Source organism: Carassius carassius, chromosome 18 (assembly GCF_963082965.1).
Source record: "Carassius carassius chromosome 18, fCarCar2.1, whole genome shotgun sequence".
Taxonomy (NCBI): Eukaryota; Metazoa; Chordata; class Actinopteri; order Cypriniformes; family Cyprinidae; genus Carassius; species Carassius carassius.
In genome coordinates, this window is record NC_081772.1 from 32,009,729 (window position 1) to 32,032,450 (window position 22,722).

At 37.5% G+C, this 22,722-nt stretch overlaps 1 protein-coding gene across 15 annotated transcripts in view; it reads right to left on the minus strand.

The window, feature by feature from the left end:
• LOC132092800 (receptor-type tyrosine-protein phosphatase kappa-like) overlaps nt 1-15,700 on the minus strand; it is a 182,710-nt gene extending 167,010 nt beyond the window's left edge. For 7 of the 15 annotated variants that reach the window (XM_059499211.1, XM_059499210.1, XM_059499205.1 and 4 more), the window contains exons 1-2: nt 15,454-15,699; nt 13,401-13,424 (exon numbers count right to left, since the gene is read on the minus strand). In XM_059499211.1, coding sequence (XP_059355194.1) covers nt 13,401-13,424; nt 15,454-15,526 — 97 coding nt within the window. In that variant the 5' untranslated portion in view covers nt 15,527-15,699. Of the gene's footprint in view, nt 1-13,400; nt 13,425-15,453 lie in introns of all 15 variants that reach the window. The other 8 variants (XM_059499203.1, XM_059499202.1, XM_059499201.1 and 5 more) reach the window with 4 other exon arrangements.
• Between the last annotated feature and the right edge of the window lie 7,022 nt (nt 15,701-22,722).

Here is a 22,722-nt window from a genome sequence, read left to right on the forward strand (position 1 = left end):
CTTACCCGTATTGTAAGGGCCAGCATGAAGGACAAGGTTCATCGAGTCTCGGTAAGTAAAATTTGGGAGGGATAATGTTAGAGGAGTTATAATAGTGTTCTATGTATTTAAGATAACTATACAAACAATCTCTGAACAAGCATAACACAGTTAAATTCCAAACATTTAATATAATAGTTGCATATGATTACATATGTTGAATTTAAAGAGAATTGTCCTGTATTACTATTGTTCCGCAGAATGTACATAGCCTACTACTAAAAAAAGGTTTTAAGGTTTAATCACACAACATTTCTTCCATGTTTTATTTTTAATAGTAAATCCACTTTGTTTACCAAAAAATTAAGTTAATTTTCAATAATTAAAAGATAAATTCAATTAATGTTTTGTGTGTTTAATGTTTAATGTGCATCCAGAAAATGCTTTATTTAAAACCCCAACCGAATGGCACTTAAATGCACTTAATTGTCATTGTTCACAGTACAAGTACAGACAGAGAAACAATGGGTAATAATTAAATGTTTATTTTTGATGTATGCATTGCATTCTATGCATTTAAAAAATATTTTTTTTCTAAAAAAAGGAAACTTAGTTGTTCATTTTAAGAGACCCAGGAGTCTTATTTTCTCTTCCAAAATTAATAATGCACTTTAAGCAAAAACACATTTCATCCGATTACTCGATTAATCGATGGAATTACTTGATTACTAAAATATTTGATAGCTACCGCCCTAGTTATGTCCTCATAAGTCACCCTCTCCTTGTAATACCTGTGTCATACCCATGTCATTATACAGAGTTGTGTCCTGATATGACACAAAAACAAGAGCACACACACACACACACACACCCCAACCAACACCACGTTACACACACAAGAACACAGGGCTGCAGCAAAATAATCCACAATGAAAATAGTCATTAACAAATTTCATTATTGATCAGTTGGCTCTGTGCAATATACATAGAAGAAGGCAGAAAGATTTCTGTGAGTAGGGTTAGGGGTAGGGTGGGTTTAGATTTAAAAGTGTATAACTATCTGTATATAAAAACAATAGAAGTCTATGTAAAGTCTCCATTTAGATAGCTAAGTAAACGTGTGTGTGTGTGTGAGATGCTGCATGGGTTTATTTCTTAAAGAGTGAACTCCAGCATACAATTACCTTCATCTGTCTTCATTCAGAAGTAAACAGGCACTTTAACACACTTGGTTCTCCCTCATTTCATCTCATTCACAACTCACTATTTTCGTGGGCACTAAACAGGGCTGTTTTTGTGTTTATCTAAGACAGGAAACAGCAGAACTGGAGAAAGCTCTCGAAACACACGACTGTATTTTAACATGTACTTCCCAAGTGTGCTTAATTGAAGGTGCACTTGTAGTGTACTTTGCATCCTAAAAGCATACTTTTAGAAAATTATACTTGCAGATAATATAAAATATTACTGAAATAAAAGGTGTGATTTTACTGTGCTTAAAGGCACATTTTTATTACGGTTTCTTAACACACTTAAGTAACTTTTAAAAAGTGCACCTTGTAATAAAGTCAAATAAATAAAAAAAAACTTTCAAATTATTGTTTCCATAATCTTTTGGCATGCTTTAATGTACAAATATTTGGATGTGTTGACAGAAGTAATACGTTAACCATATTTCAGACAATAGAAGAAATGGACCCTTTTCACAAGACTCTGATCATCAGCATCGTAAAACTTCGAAAGTTTTTCTTTTTTTTTATGTACATTTATAACATTATTCTTTGTATTATATCACCTTTGCATTGAAGAAAAAAAAACCTTTACGCTAATGTGAGGGTGTTTCTAATGCAGCGTCTATGGGATGGAAGGTATATATTTGACATCAGTCTCTCTTCTGACTGATGTTATAAGTCTCTCAATTTTTTTTTTCTTTTATTGAAAGTCATGAAAACACTATCGTGGAGTTTTTCCTATTGCTATTAGAGCAAATGGCAATGCCAAAAACATATATTTGTGGTACGCTACTATTCACTGCTCTTCAAGTGAACCCAACTATGACGACTTCAGCTGCTGAGAAACCTGGAAATGTGAAAAGTGTCCATTGTGAAGTTCTATATAAAGATGAACTGGAGTCCTGCTTAAGTTCACTTGACTAATTCAACTATTTGCATTTTATATACAATTAAACTATAATTTGTTTTCATTTAGCTGCAAATAGCGTAAATTACATTCAGTTCACGTAATCACAGTTTTAGACACTGAACTAAAATTATGTTTGTGATGATTTTAGAAAACTTTAGATCTAAAGGCTTCTGCTGAATTGCTTCACATTCGTTTTGTAAGCATATCGAATGTGTGTTCACATTCAGTTACTACTTTTTAATGTAAGAGTCAGAAGCAGATGGAGGAGACACTTTATAACATACTGATTGTGTCAAAGCAGCTTTACAGAGTCAAACAAGAAAATAGTTAGTCAGTAATGCACATTCACTAGTGTTTAAAGGAAACCCAGGATGCAGAGCTTAAATAGAACAGTTTTCATTAATGCTCATACAGACTCAGAAAAGAGGTGAACAGCTATAACGGGGGTGGTTTCCTAAGGTACAAAAGCTACAATTATTTACATCTAAATGGTACATATTAGCAGCTTAAAAGCTTTAAAAGTACATATTAGTCCCTTCTGAAAGACTACTGCTGTAGTGACAGTTTTCAGCCTGAGGGTAAATCATGATGTGCTCTGCACGTCCAGATATCCACAGGTTTGTGTGAGGAGCAGTTTCCACCGCAGGAACTTTACCCAGAAACTAGGGACTTTGGCCTGGTACTCGGTGTGTTTCCACCGCAGGAACCAGGAACTAAATAAAGTTCCGGGTAAAAATATGCCCCTCAGAAAGTCCCTGCTGGCGAGGTGGCACTTTTTCTGGAACTTTCGGGGGCGGGGCTTGGGCGCTAAACATCCTGATTGGTTGAGTTCAACCACCATTTATTCGGATCATTTTCAAAATATTACTGTTATTGTGTCATGAAATGTAATTTTAAAAGTATTTAAGGGCGAGAATGTAGTTTTTTAAAACTCAAATCTGTGGTTTATTTATAAAGCCAGCGCCTATTTAAAAATGTGTTTCGCCGAGTTCGGAGACGGTGAACTCCATGCGATCAGCGGGAGATCAGTCCTCATGTATCCGCCGAGAAGCAGCCTCACCTCGGCTAGACCTTCTGATGTGTGCCGCTGGATCGGATGTCTCTTTAGTGGTTAAACATACAATATTCATTTTGGGTAAATCTAACAGGTAATCTTTGGTCTGTATTCAATTTATCTATATGTTAAAATGAAAATAAAAAAGGCAAATGTATATAATATTTTGTTTCATTGTAATGGCTGTATATACACATATCCCTGAACTAAGTACATTTCTGCAGCTGTTATTATGTTTAAATGAAAACGAAAGGAGGCAGTGGTATTTGATATATTTCGTTTTATTGTAAATATACAGAGAGGAAAATTGCAGTAGTCAAGGCAAGTTCTGTAAAGACAGAACAACAGAGGATGCGCGTCCAAAATCAGAGTTCTTTCAGACCTACATCACCAGTCTATTTGCCTAATCTTCCCAGTACTTTACACCGCGGTGGAAACACAGAAAGCAGCAGGTCTGGGGGGACAAAAAAGTTCCTGGTACAAATGTTCCAGGTAATTTCAGTGGAAACATGGCATATGTGATGTCCTCATGAATGTAGTGTGAGAGAGTGTGTGTGTGTGTGTGTGTGAGAGAGAGAGAGAGAGAGAGAGAGAGGGACAGGATTGTCATACTGTGTTAATCAGATCTCTCACAGTCGCTCAGCAGGACCATCACAACCATTTGAGCTCGAGTTCCTGCCCTGTCGTTCTCTCTCTCTCTCTCTCTCTCGCTCTCTCTCTGTCTGTGCTAAGTTTGGGATTAGCATGAGCCAAGAGACAAATGATATACACAAAACTCTCTAAACACAGACAGTGAAACACTCAGAGCCAGTCATTTTAGTAAAGATACATCTCAACTGTTTCTTCTAAAGCATGTAGACTAAATGGAGAGGAAACGGAAACGTCTGATGATTCAGGGACATAAAAGACCTCAGAAGAAAACCATAGAATCTAACGGCAAAGACCTGAATATGAAATTAAGATTACCTGATCTGTAAGACAACACTTCTATCTGTGTCTGTTTTTAGTTACTGTAATAATGCAAACACTGGAGAGACTTTACTCTGATGAACATCTGAATAGCCCAACGCTCCTTTGGTGTGTTTTCATCTCTTTTCTCTCGGTTTGTCCAGTGTTTCTGTCATGCAGCAGAAAACGCTCATTCTGTAGCTAAATTCCTGTGACCAAATTACTCTATTATTGTTAGTTCACACACAATGACCTAAACCACATGTGGGCCGACAGAAAGAGAACACACACACACACACACAGTGAGACTCGGAGTTTACAGGAACATGTTGAGGGCTACTCTCACACCATTTCTTACGGTCTACCCTGCTGTATTTGGCCATCAGCAAGAGGGACTGTGTGAATCGCATGCAAACAGATCACATAAGCAAATCTAAGTGTAACACAAACGTCAGTGGACAAGCACACACACACACACACACACACACACACTACAGGAGTCGAATAAAGCATGTCAGATCAATTGTGCTCTTCTTTTCAGCTGTGACCTGTTTTCAGTTTGAAAAGAAACACGCTCATCAGATTTCCTGACTATTGTACATGTGCAACACAACTAATGTAACCTACATTCTGGCATTTCATCAGAGCGGTTCCCCCATGCAAAACCATAATGCATTCAAATCAAAAGAGTCTGTGGGATTTTTTTCCAGCAGCTAAAAAGTATCAGCTCTCTCTTCAACAGCATGTCTGGAGCTCAAAAACAAATGCAGTGAGGACTAATGTTGTGATGATGAAGCTTCTTCCTTCGTGCTTGTGACCTCGCTGTAGTTCATGTCAACACTAAACACAGGCTGAACCGTGGGGGATGAACGAGGGTCTGAGAAGAAAGCCTCCAGTCTTTTGTTTAGGGTGGGCTGTAAATTCCATGGTGAAGGTGTGAGGAAGGGGTCTGGAGGGGTCTCCTGGGCCCCGGGACAGTGACGTGACTAACAGCAGGCGAGACAAACACATCCCTCTTATTAGCATCAATTAACACCAGTATAATGAGAAAATCTTCTCTACGCTCCGTGTTCCTGCTGTACTGGAGGAAACTCATGTGGACTGATCAATGACACGTAAAATGAGAAATATCACCAAACACATGTGTGTCTGTCTGCGGAGTTTTTCAGCATCCTAGGAGTAATCAGACGGAGGTCAAAAGTTCAGAATTATTCAAATGTTTAATGTTTTTATAGAAGTCTCTTCTGCTCTTTAAGGATGTATTTATATGATCAAAAATACAGTATAAAGCAGTGAAATATTATTCTAATGTGAAGCAGCTGTTTTCTGTGTGAATCTGTGTTAAAGTGTAATGTATTTCTGTGATGCTCCGCTGTATTTTCAGCATCATTCCTCCAGTCTTCAGTGTCACATGATCTTCAGAAATCAGAATAATATGATGATTCACTGCTCAAGAAACATCTCTGATTATTATCAGTGTTGAACACAGTTGTGCTGCTCAATACTCAGTGGAAACTGTGATACATTTTATTTTTCAGGATTCACAGATGAACAAAAAGTTCAAAAGAACAGCTTTTATTTGAAACCAAATTCTTTCTTAACACTATAAATGTCTTTACTGACACTTCTGATCAATTCAATGTGTCCTTGCAGAGCAAAATTATTATTTTTTTCTTTAAAAATGTAATAAAATTACTAGAACTGGTAGTGTAGTTTTTCCACAAAAATCTGAAGCAACACAGCTGTTTTCAAAATGTATAAGTCTAAACCATCAGGGGAATAAATTACATTGTAAATTATATTTAAATAGAAAACAGCTGTTTTTGGTAACTATTTTAATAATTTAACAACATTACTATTTTTCTGTATTTTTGATCAAACACATGCAGCCTTTGAGAGCAAATAGTAATGTAATGTGTGTACTTAAAGGGATAGTTCACCCAAAAATGTAAATGTAATGTCATTAATAACTCACCCTCATGTCGTTCCAAACCCGTGAGACCTCCGTTCATCTTCTGAACACAGTTTAAGATATTTTAGATTTAGTCCGAGAGCTCTCAGTCCCTCCATTGAAGCTGTGTGTACGGTATACTGTCCATGTCCAGAAAGGTAAGAAAAACATCATCACAGTAGTCCATGTGACATCAGAGGCTCAGTTAGAATATTCTGAAGCATCGAAAATACATTTTGGTCCAAAAATAGCAAAAACTACAACTTTATTCAGCATCGTCTTCTCTTCCGTGTCTGTTGTGAGAGAGAGTTCAGATCAAAGCAGTCTGGATATCCAGTTCGCGAACGAATCATTCAGTTCACCAAATCGAACTGAATCGTTTTAAATGGTTCGCGTCTCCAATACGCATTAATCCACAAATGACTTAAGCTGTTAACTTGTTTAATGTGGCTGACACTCCCTCTGAGTTCAAACAAACCAATATCCCGGAGTAATGCATTTACTCAAACAGTACACTGACTGAACTGCTGGAGGGTTCATAGGATGAGAACCGGATATCCAGACTGCTTTGATCTGAACTCTCTCTCACAACAGACACGGAAGAGAAGACAATGCTGAATAAAGTTGTAGTTTTTGCTATTTTTGGACCAAAATGTATTTTCGATGCTTCAACAAATTCTAACTGACCCTCTGATGTCACATGGACTACTTTGATGATGTTTTTCTTACCTTTCTGGACATGGACAGTAGACCGTTCACACAGCTTCAATGGAGGGACTGAGCTCTCGGACTAAATCTAAAATATCTTAAACTGTGTTCCTAAAATAAACTGAGGTCTTACAGGTTTGAGGTGTCACCTGTGTGGACTCTTCCTGAACTCTCCCTCAGCTGTTCCCTAAAACATCTGACCTTATGCATAAAGTAGGCTGAAAACACTGAGGAACGGATGCACTGCTTTTCTGTTTGTTTGACTAAAGGAAAGCACTTGGCACCTCAGTTTAAAGCAATTAAACCGGCCAGAAATCCTCACTCATAGATCTAAAAGAGGCTCATATGGGTTTCCTGCTCTCAAACAGGTTAGCTTATCTTTATTACATTTATCACTGTGCTATAAAAGCTTGTAATAACTCATACATACATTGAGTTATAATTACCTGTTCTGTGAAAAGCAAGTTTCTTTTTTATTTTTTTTATTTTTGGAGCATCCATAATGGTCATGATATCAAAATAAAAAAATATTCTCATTAGGAGAATGTAAACCTATTTTGGCATAATATAAAATTCAGATTTATCAATATGCAAAAAAAATATTATTTGTAATGAAAAACTGGATTATGATAAACAGACGAAGAAAAAAAAACATCAAACACAATGGCCAAAAATTAAAAAATGGTGAATGCATACAAACCAAAAATTTAAAAAACAATTTTATATATAGGCCTATATATATATATATATATATATATATATATATATATATATATATATATATATATATATATATATATTAGTGTTGTCAAAAGACGCGGTACTTTGGTACCAAGTTGGTACTAAAAAAATGAAAATGTCACGGTACCAGGTTTCTGTAAGTACCGGTGGTACCGAGGACCCGTTCATACCCGGTTCTGGATGCATACAGCGCTATGATTTCCTCGAAGCAGAAAACGCGGACGGAATCTCAAAATCAAAGTTAGCATAAATTAATCAAATCAAATCTCCATATGGACCAGTATCTGTAAATGTTAAGCCGCAAAAGTTGCATAAGCATGTCTCTGTGTTAATGAATGAATGGTTTGTTTACTAGCTACATAGACTGAAGCGCATGACGCTTGCAATAATGAGTACATAAATACACAAACAACATCACCAGAACTGTTCTGAGTCACTTCACAAACATTTTACCGTTTCATTTGAGTAAAACCAGTGTCAATTTAAAAGTATTCACGGAAAACCGTCAAAACAGCCTCTACATTGCGAGTAAATCACTCGCATATGTGAATACATTTTACTCAGGGCGAGTAAATTATGTCTATTGTTAGCTATTGGCTAATAAATTCTTAAATTTTACTCGCCAGTGTGTGTGTGTTCGAGGCTATTATAAGATTGGCGCAGATATATTTTCACTCGCTGAACACTGACTGGGCGCTAGAGAGTTCTCTCTCCATCAAGCGATCTGTACTTTTCAATTAATCTCAATGGACGCACAGTACACCTGTATTTGCCTCTTTTACTGTCTATGGTATTTGCCGAACTGTAAACTCTGTGTGGAGGCGCACGACTCGCCGTCGCTTTGCTGATAGCTCTGTTTCTCACACATGCAAAGAGAGAGAGCGAGAGTCTTACCACGCTGAATCGACATGCTACATGTAAACTATATTCTTTGTTGTCTTCTCCTGTCAAAATAATGTAGTTCATTTAGAATTATTTGTATTTTCGAACAAGCAGAAGATATGCCGGTTTCTCCGGTAGTGGGCGGAGCTAATGTGCAAATGTTAATTTCATTGGCTGGCACTCATTTCTTACCATCCCTGTTTTGATTTCAGCAAATCAATTCGACCGAACGCAGACAACATGATTAATATTCATGAACCCAGCAGCTCATCAATCCATAGTGCATTGTATATTGTTAGTATGGTAGTAGAATTAGTAGTATTATTATATTTTAATAATAATTATTATGATCTATTACTATTTTTTTTTTTTTTACAGAAACCCTCAATGAACAAAAATGTCTTAAGCATCACCACCAGTCTTAAGTTCAGATAAATGACAAATATGCATTCATTACAAATTCATTTTTACATAAAGGCATTGTGCTAGAAATATTACTATTATTTTGTAAAATGTATGTGATACTGCTACTACTGTTAACTAAAAATTAATCATACGATATTTCTTCATTTTAATAGCAAATCCCCTTTATTTACCAAAAAATAAAATGTGTTTAAATTTCATAAATTAAAAAGACAAATTAAATTTGGGTGAAACTCGTTTACTGTTTTTCATAATTATATTACTTGTAGAAGAACTTTAAACACAATTGTAAATAAGTATAAAGAATGGCATTGTTTTGTTTTTTTTTTAGTGATAAAAAGTTTTTTTTTTTTAATCAGCATATTTTTGTGTTTTGCTTTGGTACCGAAATTGGTACCGAGAACCGTGGATTTTCACTGGTATCGGTACCGAATACTGAAATTTTGGTACCGTGACAACACTAATATATATATATATATATATATATATATATATATATATATATATATATATATATATATATATACACACAGTATATTGAGAGAAATTACTAAAGTGGCCCTAATAAGGGGATTTTTTATTAATAATAATAATAACTAATATTATTATTCCAGCTAGTTAACAGTGATGAAAGAGTACTGCAATAGTGCACCAGAGTCATTTTTCTCCTGAACTGTTGAGAAAAAAATCCTGCTTCTGTCGTTTTTTCAATATAGTCTCATTACAAATGCTATATTAGCTTTTACAAGTCAAAGACAGACATCAAAAGTAGGCGATTTTGAGCTGCGATGTGCAGATACGACACCTTAATTCCAGCTGAAGTGTGAGAGGATTTCACATGCGCACATCTCGAAGGAGCCGAGAATGAAAGACAGGTAAATCACACACACACTTGATATCTTCAAACCATCACGGTGTTGACACAGATATAAGACAAGCTGACTCCAGTCAGATGAATCATGGCGAGGCTCTCACCTCACATCGTGTGCTCACATGGACACCAGGTAAAAAAACACAGGGAGCTACCGATCACAATTAAGAACCGTTTGGTGATTTTAGCAGCATTAAACACAGCTGAAGGTTGAGCTAAGGTCTCTCGCTGGAGGAAACGCTCTGAGATCTGCGAATGAGATGACATGGAGATTAAAGCGTCTCAGAGGTGTCTCCTGAACAGAAGACCTGCAAACTCTCATGCCGATTTTAAATCTCACTGTGTGCTCAGATTTACCAATATCACAAAATAAATCTCTCTAATATCACAACTAATCATGAGTGCTTTCCGGAAGTCTGCTTTTCAGAGCTTTTCTCCTTAACAAAAGACTCAGATCCTCTCAAAATTGAAATGTTTGCTTGTTTCTCCTGAAAAGATGATCCCAGCAATCTCAAGAAAGTCTCTTCTGTGCCTAAAGTTAGAGAAGAGACCTCAACCACATCTCAAACTGTCCTCAGACCTCACAACATGACTTATCAACCTCAGTTCCAAAAGCAACAATCTCATTTTATTTCTCATCCGGGACTTGATCAGTAGGCATCTGGAGAAGCTCATTAAGTCTCTGAAAGAGCAACCTGAGAGCAGCACACTTCTCCTGTGAGTAACAACATGACGCCGGCACACTGCTGAGGGCGAGAGAAAGAGAGGATGTTTTCCTTCAAAGAGAGCTCACCATCAGCTCTGCGGGCTTAATTTGATAATCACCACCACCATCATAATCTTTATGGATATCAGGACAGTCACAAATCACAACACAGAAACAAAAACAATCTAATGACCAAATCCTCAATCCGACTTTCCCTTCTGTGGCTCCGCTCTCTCTAAAGGAGCTTACAGCACTGCTGCCCTTTACTGCTCTAATCCTCAAAGTGCTGCCACCACCGAGAGCACAAACAACCTCCTCTTCACGTTGCTTCTTTCTTCTCTTTAGAAACACGTGTGCTTCTCTGAGGGTCATTCACAGCACCTTGAGCCCATGACCCTTGTGGAAATACAGAAATTAAACTACACAGACTCTATCTAAGAACAGCATTCATCTACGTTTATCCTCTTCTTTCATATGATTTGAGCTTCAACGCATGCATGGCTCTGCACTAACATCACACAGCACTTTGACCTTAACAAGAAAAGAGTTCCAGATAGAGTCAATTTTACTATTTAATCATTTGCATTTCTAATGTGCAAAATATTCTGATGATTATTCTAGGGATGTCAATACGCCTTAAATTAAATTAATGCATTTAGCAGACGCTTTTATCCAAAGCCACGTACAGTGCATTGAGGCTATCAATTTTTACCTATCATGTGTTCCCGGGGAATCGAACCCCCAACCTTGCGCTTGATAGCACAATGCTCTACCAATTGAGCTACAGGAACACACCTTGTATGTAGTATCTAGATACACACACATTCAATCTCTCCTCTATGTCGAACCACTAGGCCATCAATGCTGACCGTTCATGTGAGTAAAGAGAAGAGACGATCGGTCCACATGTGCTTGTCTTGAGCTCTCACAACATCTCTCATCAAAGAACACCAAAGCCACGTTTCTTGCAAATAAATTTAACAGAATTCTAAAAAAGCAACAAAGCATAAAGCATATTGCAATTACGGGAGATGCTACAAATGTTTCGTGAACTTTTGTTCACACATCAACTGAAAACAACAGAAATCAATTCTTGCCATTTAAGAAATGAGAACCGATTTCAACCCAAACCTACTGCTGACAACCCAGCTCTGTTTCTAATGAGAATAACTTCGTTCATTCACTGAGCATCAGCTCCTCTGACAAAACCTCTGCATGAGCCAAGACGACAGGACTGGATTAAAAATCCATACAGCTGCATCAGATCAAACACTGAAGCACCTGACATACTTGTCACGTATTGATTTTTCATGCAGAATCTGAGCAACTTCAACGAGGAGAAAAAACGCTGTCCGAAGACAATACCTGTCTGCTGTAAATAGATTTTGTAGCAAGTCTGCAGAATATGCACGGCGGTCTCTCGCGGCTGCTGTGATGAGCAACCTGCGTCCGTGGCCAGAGCGCTGATTTAAAACAGACACAAGGCCCTCTGCAGATGGGCGGCACATTCACATGAAAACTCTTCTTTCTTTCTTCCATGTCTCGCTCTGGTATTGTGCATGATATTAAATATATATTAAAAAAATAAAAATGTAATCTCTATCTGTTGGTGCACATGGGAAATTAATATTAACCAATAATATTATTGCCCAATTTGGTTGCAACTGCCACTGAATGTTGCCTGTGAGACTCAAATTGACACTATTTAGTTTCTTAAAAAGATAGCTCACCCAAAAATGCCGTCCTCATTTACTCACCCTTGTTTCAAACCTGTATGAGTTTCTTTCTCCTGCCGAATACAAAAGAAGATATGTTAAAGAATGTAGGCAACCAAACAGCTGACAGTAACCATAGTATTTATTTTTTTAAAAATTCAGTATGGAAGTCAATGGCTTCCGTCAGCTGTTTGGTTGCCAGCATTCTTCAAAATTTCATCTTTTGTCTTCAACAATTGACAGAAATTCAAACTGGTTTGGAACAAATGATGAAAGGGTTCTCATTGATGATGGAAGTATTTCCCTTTAAATCATGTTCCTGCTCTTACTAGCAATATGATTCGCTGGTACACATTGCAATCATTCCAAGCATTTTAAATGCTTGCTTATGTATGCATGCTTTCATCAAAATGTGACAACTTGCTCTGCCTCCGTGATGACTTTTCACAGTCCAATCAGACTGACTGATAGATAAAATCAATTGTTGTTTTCTTGTTGGCTATTACATGTTACAAAAATACAGTGTTCAAAAAAGCTCATCCAGCTGACATCCAGTCAAGTGCTGTTCTCCAGGAGCATCAGGCTCATTCCCGCTGGGCTGATTAGACTTTACACCCCATCTCTATCATTACATCCACACCGATGACAACGACCCGAGGGGCAAAGCATTATATTCAAATCATGAGCTAGCCATTCACGACTCCATGCACAAAAGCCTTGTTAAAGTCACACAGAAGAGCTTGTTTACCTCGGCTGTAAACCCACACACCCCAGTGCTCATGGCTGTAGTCGCAGTCGGGAAAAGAAACGTGCAGAATATGCCATTGTGTCTGAGTGCCACTCACAAGGTTTTCCTTTAAAACCATCTCAAAGTCAGCACGCTAACTCCCCTAAAGAAAGGTAAAAGCAAACTTTCCCTCTGTCCTTCTCTGTAATCATGTTTCTATGACAGCCTGCAATGAAATTTACTCTGAATGTACCTGGGTAAAAGAATCAAGACGATTACAAACACAACTCCAGAACTTTTGCTTTGAAAGCTGATTGTGAGTGAATTCTGGGAAGTGATGGTTTTCCGGTTAGTGTGCATTGGGAGAGGGGGTAAAAAGCTGATTTATACGTTGATATGTTTGTGTGCATTACTGCGGCTCATGTGGACTTGAGGGTGACAGAGCGGCACATCAGGACGAGGTCATTGGGTCAATTACTCAGACACAGATGCCCAGGACAGATGTTTATGATGATGATGATGATGATGATAGCGGCGTGGATTTACGACTCACCTTTCTCCGCGTGTCCCATTTGAGCTGCGTCCAGAGAAAGAGAAAGAGAGCGATGTCAGGGATTATCATCTCGCTCATTCACGGCGAGCGCTGATCCTCCGCTTCATTTCAATAACACGCTGGCATAATTACACCAGACTAATCAATCTCAGCCTCCCGTAATTTGCCATTTGTCGTCCGTTGTTTTTGATTACTCTAATAGAATTAATCGGAGGGTTAGCCTCGCTGATTAATTAATCAGCAATTACACAGACAGCTGTATCCCCTGCAGACGAGCTGCGCTACGGTTACAGTCAGACAGATGTGAGCATCACCACAAATCACAAGATTAGGAAGGTTAGATGTGCCGCAAAACATCTGTCTGAAAACTTTGTTTTATATAAAATGACAATTAACAAAAAACTTCATGGTTTGGTTTCATCTGACCTGTATCTTACAATACATTTCCTTTATTTACAAAGCAACCAACATAATGATGATGATATTAACAATACTGTGGTGAGAATGTGTGTGTGTACATAATCCCACAAAAGACTCAAATGTGTTTACATGCTCGTACACTACATATCATCCTGCACTATTCCTCAGCCAGCTGCTTGACATGTACAGTATTACGGGAAGCATATAGTTTTCCTTTTCAGTCTAAGTAAACATTTATATATAGTATATTAATATTCACATCTGTAGGTTAGTATGTGTATAGGTACAGTGTTTATGTGTAGCTTTTGTATAGTTTGCTTTTCAGCTTTTAGTTTATACATAGGTTAAACATATATATATATAGTATTTAAAGTCGAAATCTGACATTAGGTTAGGTTTGTATAGGTATAGTATTATGTGAAGCATTCATGTAGTCTGTATTTTTTTAGCTTATGTATAGGAAAACAGTTATATATAGCATATGTATCGTCAGAATCTGTCAGTAGGTTAGTTGTGTACAGGTTTATATTGTTTTACTTCATTGTTGTATGTCTGTATTTCTGTAGCCCCGTGGTCCTGTGAGGCACGACTTTTCCTTCCACTGTGTGTCACACATGTAGCAGAATGACAATAAAGCTCAGCTTGACTTGAATTACAAAGTGATTGATATGTTGTAATTTCATATCTGATACTGTCAGTGAAATCAGAAAAACTTATAGTGACACATCTGGAAACACTATCACAGCTAAACTCGGGCATTTATCTCATTTAAAAGCATTTTAACATTACAACAGCTCTATTTTGTCCTCATATGTGTACAAAAACATCTTCCAAAAGTATATGATGTGCTCCTGACCTGATAAATTGTGATGCTTTGCAGTCAAATTTGTGCTCCAGTTGTGCTCAATACTACAATATTACAGTTATAGACCTAAACTAATAGTTAAGGTTATATACATATATATTAAGAAAAAACAAAAAAAACTGATTTTGACTAAAAAACACAACAAACCCCTAAAATAAACCTCATGAAGAATTGAACAGAATAGAGTAAATAAAGTTTTAATCCTGCATTCTGAAAAGTTCATCAGTTCTGAAGAGCTGAAACGGAGAACCTGTGGGAATTCAGTTTATAATGTGTCGCTAATCCCGAAGAATGCTCATGAAACATTCTAGTAAAGAAACTTCTGAAGGGATTTTCTGCTCTTAAATGCTTTACTTTTTTACCTGGACTTAAATTACTGGTTTTCATTTTGTTAGAGGAGGGTCGGGAGTTTTAAATCCTCGCAGATTGTGATGTCCAACAGAACAATTCGTCGATTCGTTAGAAATTAAATCTAGTTTTTGTGTTGTTAGACACACATTAGAATCACGACAGAACCTCCGAGCGGACTGCGGAGGAGGCTTTAACGGGGTTCGCGTCACTATTCTCTCACACAAAACCAGCCCAAACCATCCGCACACCTCACCCAGGTCCTGCAGAAGAGACACCTGGACACACAAATCAACTTATGAGGTGTAAACGTGCGCTCGTGCCACGCAGAAAGGTGCGCACGCATTCAAAGCAACAGCCGCGGAAACTTTTGCTCGCTCCGCCGCGGGGATCGGTAAAGGTGAATCTTCAGGCACTTACCGGGTATGTACTGGGCTCCCGCGCTTCCAAACGCCGAATGCAGGAGTAACATGCTCAAAATGATGGTATCCATATCTGTCGGCCGAGTTGAGAAAGTTTTTGGAAGTGTTGGGAGATGTTTCTTATTCCAGACGATCCGCGCACCCCATGCTCTCTCTCCGCGTCTCGCTCCGATACTCTGTTGCGCTGCGAGCGCGCGCTCCACGAGCCGACAGGCGCCCCCTTCTGACTGACACACACACACACACACACACACACACACACACACACACACACACACACACACACACACACACACACACACACACAGAGCTTTACCAGCTTACTTCAGTCGTCTGCTTCTCCACAGCTTTCGGTTGTGGAGAACATTAAACATTCAGCTTGAAATGTTTAATGTGCTGAAAGACCTTTTGTTTAAAACCACGCGTACAATCTTACTACTTTCTGCCTGGAAACCTCACCTGCGCCTGGATCTGTACACAGCAAATCAAAAGCAGCTTACACTTTTTAGCCAATCGCAAAGCCGTTCTGCCTGTCAGTCACTTTCAATGACACTGTTAAATAACATGCAGTGGGCGGAGTTTTGGGGAGAAGAAGGCGGGTGCTTCGAGGGATTTAGGCTGATTGGTGGGCAGAAGTTACCAAAATGTACAACTTTAAACGCACAGACTTTGTTTGGTCATTTAAGTTTAGACGTTAAATGACTGTTTTCTGAACGTCTCCCATTGGTCAAACAAACAGAAAGTGCAGCCCCAAACTCACGCCATTGGTTGACTCAAACAAAAAAGATATTCTGTTTAAAAAAAAAACGGACACTACTGGATGAGAACAAAACGTGTTAAAAGAAGAAACTATTGCCTTCCATGGAGCTCTTTTATAGCAGAATTAAATTCATTCATAATTGATTAATTATTAATAAACGATTTACTATGGACTGAGCTGAATAAGGACATTATTGTCTTCAATATAGCTGCTCAGCTGAACTCAACTTGTTTCATAATTGATTTACTTTATACAGTTATTGAAATGAAACAAAACTGAATTGAACTGAGCTGAATAACAACACTGTTTCTTTTCTGCTTTACAGCAGAATTTGTCTTTGTTTTTTTCCTGTCCATTACTGTGAAGCTGCTTTGAAGCAATCTGTATTGTATAATGTGTTAAAAAAAAGTCTCATAATATCATCATAATATGTTCTTACTTTTTTGTGACTGGATTTATTTCCATACTGAATTGTGATTACTTATGCTTGCTCTTTTTATCTATAGTTGCAGATGTCACAGTTATCTCCTTGTTGTCTGTATAGTCTTGTTTATCATGTTAATAAAGCTTGCTCAAATTAAACTGAACTGAACTGCACTGAGAAAGAGAAAATGAAAAGTTGACAGAAACAAAGGTGTGCATGTGTGCTATATTGCACAGTTGAGGTCTCAGGGTCAGAGCAGGTCATGGCCTCATGCATGTCTCATGCAACACCTCTGACTCTCCTGGCATCATTACGTTAAAAACTATATTTATTGCACAGGCACAGGTGCGAGAGATGTTGACGGGATCGATACATCTCTACTCCGGCTGAACCCAAACTTCAGCCCTGCGCTACAAAAGCAGACAGTGCAAGAGGAACAGAGAGAGGAGGGAGGAAGAAGTAAGGAAACAACAAAGTGAACGAGCGAGCCACTCGAGGCTGCAGGTATTGCAAGAAATGAAAAAGAAAAAAACATAGACGAGCGCTTCAAACAGTCACTTTGATAAACAAGGTTATGTGTACATAGCACCAGAGCAGTAAAGGTAGGCCAGGTTAATTAAAATAAACCTGTTTCCATCTCTCTTCCCCCTCTGTCTCTACATTTCCCAGTTTGGAGTGCAGCTGTCAGTCCTGTCCGGAGCGCTGAATCAAGTCCACTTCTGAAACACACTGATTCTCGAAAGCATCTAACTGCTGCCTTTAATTATTCAGAGGCACGATAATTAAACTGTTTACTGAGTTACATACAAATATAACATTGCAAGTTATCCTTCAGCATCAGTTGCTAATGTTACTGTCAAACTCTCTGAGGGTATGAAAATTGGATAATGATTTTTATTTTATTTTTTACCATGAAGCCCCTCTCATGTTGACATCTGTGGCCGAATACTCCTTTATTTGTGTGTTTTTACAGGTTTATATGGTTTATGAGGACACAAATTGGGGCAGTCGTGGCCTAATGGTTAGTGAGTCGGACTTGTAGACCAAAGGTCGCAGGTGGACGAGTGAAAGACCAGCGCTCTCTTCCACCCTCAGTGCCACGACTGAGGTGACACCCTTGAGTAAACCCTAGGTTCAGGGAAAGGGGACAGAAAATTCAGTGTGTACAGTATAAAAGATTGGAACTGCTTTAAAAAAAAAACAAATGATAAAAGAAAAGAAAAGAGTGTGCTAATCAGAGTGTGCTAATCAGCATGAGTGTGTGATATTGGTCTTAAAGCAGTAGTTCACCCAAAAATGAAAAAATTAGCCCATGATTTACTCTTTTACTTCTTTCAGACAAATCCAATCTGAGTTTCATTAAAAATCATCCTGGCTCTTCCAAGCTTTGTAATGGCAGGGGGCAGGTGTTTCTGGTCAACAGTACAAAAGAAGTCAAATAAAGCACATCCATCCACAATAAAAAATAAAAAGAAGTGTCCCACAGCTCCGGGGGGTGAAAAAAGTCCTCCTGTCAATCAATTCAATAAACTTGAATTGAATTGAATGTGTTTTTGTAAGAAAAATAGGGCTACGGCAACAGTCTTTATTTCCATTCATAGATTTAATATATTTGAGGATGAATGAAATGGAAACAGTCATGAATAATCTTTTTTATTTTATTTATTTATTTATTTTATGTGAAAGTGTTGACTGTGAACATGCTGTTACTCTCATACTCCACATTAGTTCAAATAAAGATTTGTATAAAGTACAGATGAGTGCTTCATTTGCATTTTAAAAATGCCCACTGTGTAGTACTTCAAAACTTGAAGCCTGTATATGTATTGCATTATAATGTATTACAATACACATTGTAATACAGTCTTCAGAATCATTTTAACCACAGTTATAATATGTTTATGTTAAATGTACTAAATTGCAACTTCAACTTTAGTTAATCATAAATGCTTTTCAGTACATTCAGCAGGACACTTTAAAGATATTTCAAAGATAATATATGTCATACTGAATGATGGCTTGTGATAAACTGTGGTTGTGTTGAAGTTGAACCTAGTCCTCATGAACTGCTTCAGTTTCGGCAGAATAATGACAGTTAAATATGAATTAACAGAGTTTACAATGATAAAAGCTTTTATGAGATTTGCATAGTGCTCCATGTGTGTCCGCTCAGCTGATGACCAGTCACTCACTCAAAGAGGAGAGGACATCATGTGATTACAGACAGCTCTTCATCCACGTCTACTCTCATTTCCATCTCCATTAAATTCTTATAATGAAACCGATTGATCCAGCCCCAGCTTATGATTGGTTAATATGCTGTTCCAGTCATGCATAATTCACTTTGCAGCATCTGTAGAGATCAGCTGTTAACCTTGGCTTTCATGTCAGAATGACATTTCATCAAATAACCATTTAAATAAATTGTGTGTCCTTAATGTATATAGAGGTCATTCTATATGGTGAATATAGTCACTCTAATGTTTAACAGTGTCCTTATAGCATGTGTCAGTGTGATTTATCATGTGACGATACATTCATATACATACATCATATCTATTATGTCTATATACAGCTCCTTGTGATTGAGAGATACACATGAAAAATGAGAAGCATCTTTATGCAAAAAAAAACTAAAGTAAAGTTGCATGCTATTTATAAACAAAATGTACATCTATTAAATGCAATAATCTGAGCTTTAAAGGTGATTTAAGTAGGACCTCTATACACCTTTACATGTAATTTCAAAATTATATTGTCTTTGAAATATGGTTAAAGTTTACTGCTAAAAGTACTGACAAGCATTTAGAATAAACTATATACTTTTATGTAATCTCTACTCAAATTTAAATTTTTTGTACTTAAATACATTTGTAATTACACATGTGTAATGGTGAAAATGCACTTTAGTATTTTTAAAACATATAACAGTTAAATTCAGTTAAAATGACAATTTATGAAAATGTGAATTGTGTGCAACAAAAGAAGCTTTTAGGTTCAGGATGAACTGTTTTAACTTATGTATGGTCATCCTCATTTGAAATGAAAATTCACAAATGATTCCTCTTGGCATGGCTTACACTAGTTGTGGGGCAAGTTGTGCCAAGTCATTTGTTTCATGGTTTTTCGTGGTCTTGGTAACAGACATCCTTGTACCCTTACCTCATTTCTCTTTGCCTAGAGAACAATTTACAGATTGGCACAGCTTACCCCACTCTATCAACCAGTGCTTTTGCTGATATCAGCTTTTTTGATCGAAGATGATATTCCCATGTTATTTCAAGAGTCGGAGTTGTGTTTTCCTTCTAACAGTACATGATGTGTCTTTCCTTTAGAGAACACTGAACTCTGCTCTGATCTGTTGTGCATTTCATTTTTAATGAATGTTTGCCACTTGATTTTCTTCTGGTTATTTTCATTGATTATGGAGTTTGCATTATTGAGTCATGTGTCTGTTTCACTCAATCACATGGGGGTTGTCTTCACTCAGAGAGCTAATGTGACCTCTTACTTCTATGTATTACAACGACACACTAAAACCACAAAATCTTTGAGAAATGAGCCACCACAACCACACGACCACTACAAAGCAAACAACTGTTCAGTTTATCATAGCATACACATCAGCTCACTGTCTGAGTCTCCAGTAGAGTTTCTGCTTTCATCAATAGATGAAATTCACTTGAAAATCAACAATATGCCACACAAAATGATTTAATGAAAATGCAGTACTCATGAAACCAGCTGTGATCAGTCTCATTGTGTTTGTTTGATGAAAGATAGCATGAAAGATAGAAATAGCCTATCATGAGCATAGTGATGTGTAATTACTGTCAGTTGTATTCAAAATGCCAGCAAATCTCACGCTCTCATATTCATGAAAAAAACCATAGCAGATTTGATTTTGATACGATTGTGGTAACATCATCAGCGAAGCTTGCATAAAACTTTACAGTAAGGTTTGTTTGTTAGCATTAGTTTGAATGGATAACCATAATAACATTTAATGACCATTTTTTAAAATTCAACATTTAATATGTTAACTTTACTGAATGCATTTTGAACAAATATGAATAATCAATGAATAATTGTATTTTATTAAGTAACATTAAGGAATATAATATTGACTAATCAGCATCCAGTACTACAGCTATTTAGTTTATAATGCACAATTTATATAATACATGATATAAAACTGTCATATAAAGTAAAAATTAATTTCTGTTCACAAACAGCATTTGAAATTTGAACCTATCCATAGAATGCTTGCCTTACAGGATAGTAAGGAATGGCATTGGCTAAACTGTAAAGCAAAATGTAATTGGCTATAGCGAGAATGTGCTAAAATTGGTCAGAGAAGTGTGGCTAGATCTGATTGGCTTGAGTAGAAGTGGGTGGAGTCCACATATTTGTGAATTTGACAGCATCGCTGAGTCCCAATTCGCATACTATCCGTCCTAAATAGTATGCAAAACTAGAATTAGTACGTCCCAAATCGTAATACGTTGAAAAGAGTATTCCAAATATACCCGGATGGTCTACTATTTCCGGGTTAGAATTCGAAGTGCAGATCAATGCACACTCTAAGTGCTAATATTGCCCACAACCCATTGCGTCCGGGAGGGAGGAGCTTTGCGATGGCTTTGCGGTGATGTAAACATGGCAGCCGGATGCAGCAGCGGAGATGCGCCCTCAGCTTTTAAGTGTAAGAATTCAAATGTTTAACCCTAATTAAAGTTATATTTTATCGTCATACAAGAATGAATGAAACGTTAACAGTTGTGGTGTGCGTAACTAGGCAACCACGTTGTCCCAGAACGTGCATACTCTTTTGCTACACACTAAAAAGTATGTACTTTTTCCTCACAAAAAAAGTACATACTTTTAGGTCGTAGTATAAGTAGGCGAATTGGGACTCAGCGCATGTCTTGATGCTAGAAATGTTTCAAAATCCGTAAATGCATGCAAGCACCTGTCCTGCTCGTGGAGTTCAGTTGAGAGCAGTTTCTTCCCTCGTTTGGAGCATTTAAAAGCATTTGGTTCACAGTTCATTATTAATTTATTTTAATAGTTTGATTTGACATGCATTTAGGGACCTCAACATTTCTTAAATATACAACAAAATAAATAGATACCTGCTCATTTGATTCCTCCACCTCATCAGATCCAGGCTGTATTGGTGGATCTGTTCTGATTCTCATTCAGCTGCTACAAACACGCATCTGTTGAGCATCTCAGATCAAACCTGTGAATTTATCTGCTGAAATAAATACACTTTCTGCTCCTCAAGGATGGCAGTTTGACATGATTGTGTACTTCTGACAGACAACAGATTCCCTCAGCAACAGCAAAATATCTGCAGCCAGCCTGTAAAACAGAGAAAAACTGTCACAGCCTTTGACTCTGGTCTGTGAGTCTGGACAGTCCATAACACAGATCGCTCTGCCTGGAGCACATTTTACATCTGTAATGTGTCCTGACAGCAGGTTATAAAAAGGATGAGAAGGTGTCGGATTGATCAGCAGTAAGCACAGCAGTTTGCTTTCTGTCAAAAGGGGTTTGGTATGTGCTTCACCGCTGTGCAATTATCTGCCTGCCGTTTCTGCTGTGATAAATCTGAGCTCTATTAAAACAGCAACGATTTTCCATTTAAACACTTTTGGATCAGTTCAGTTTCACTAAGTTAAAAGTGCTATACTGCAGGTTAAACACACATCTCTTAAAATCCATGAATAAGTGGCACTTCTTGAATATGATTATATTGTTAACATCCTTACAACAAGCTCAATTGTTTTAAGAGATAAAAGTGTGTAAGACCGGGGTAACCAACCCTGCTCCTGGCTCCTGATCGACTGTCCTGCAAAGTTTAGCTCCAACCCTAATCAAACACACCTGCCTTTAATTTTGAAGTGATCCTGAAGACCTTAATTAGTTGCTTCAGGTGTGTTTGATTAGGATTGGAACTGAACTTTGCAGGCCAGGAGCAGGGTTGGTTACCCCCCTGGTGTAAGATAATAAGATTTCTTATATATTTTTTGTTCACTTAGTTTTGTCGTGGCCACGACATATTAACTTGTGGGAAC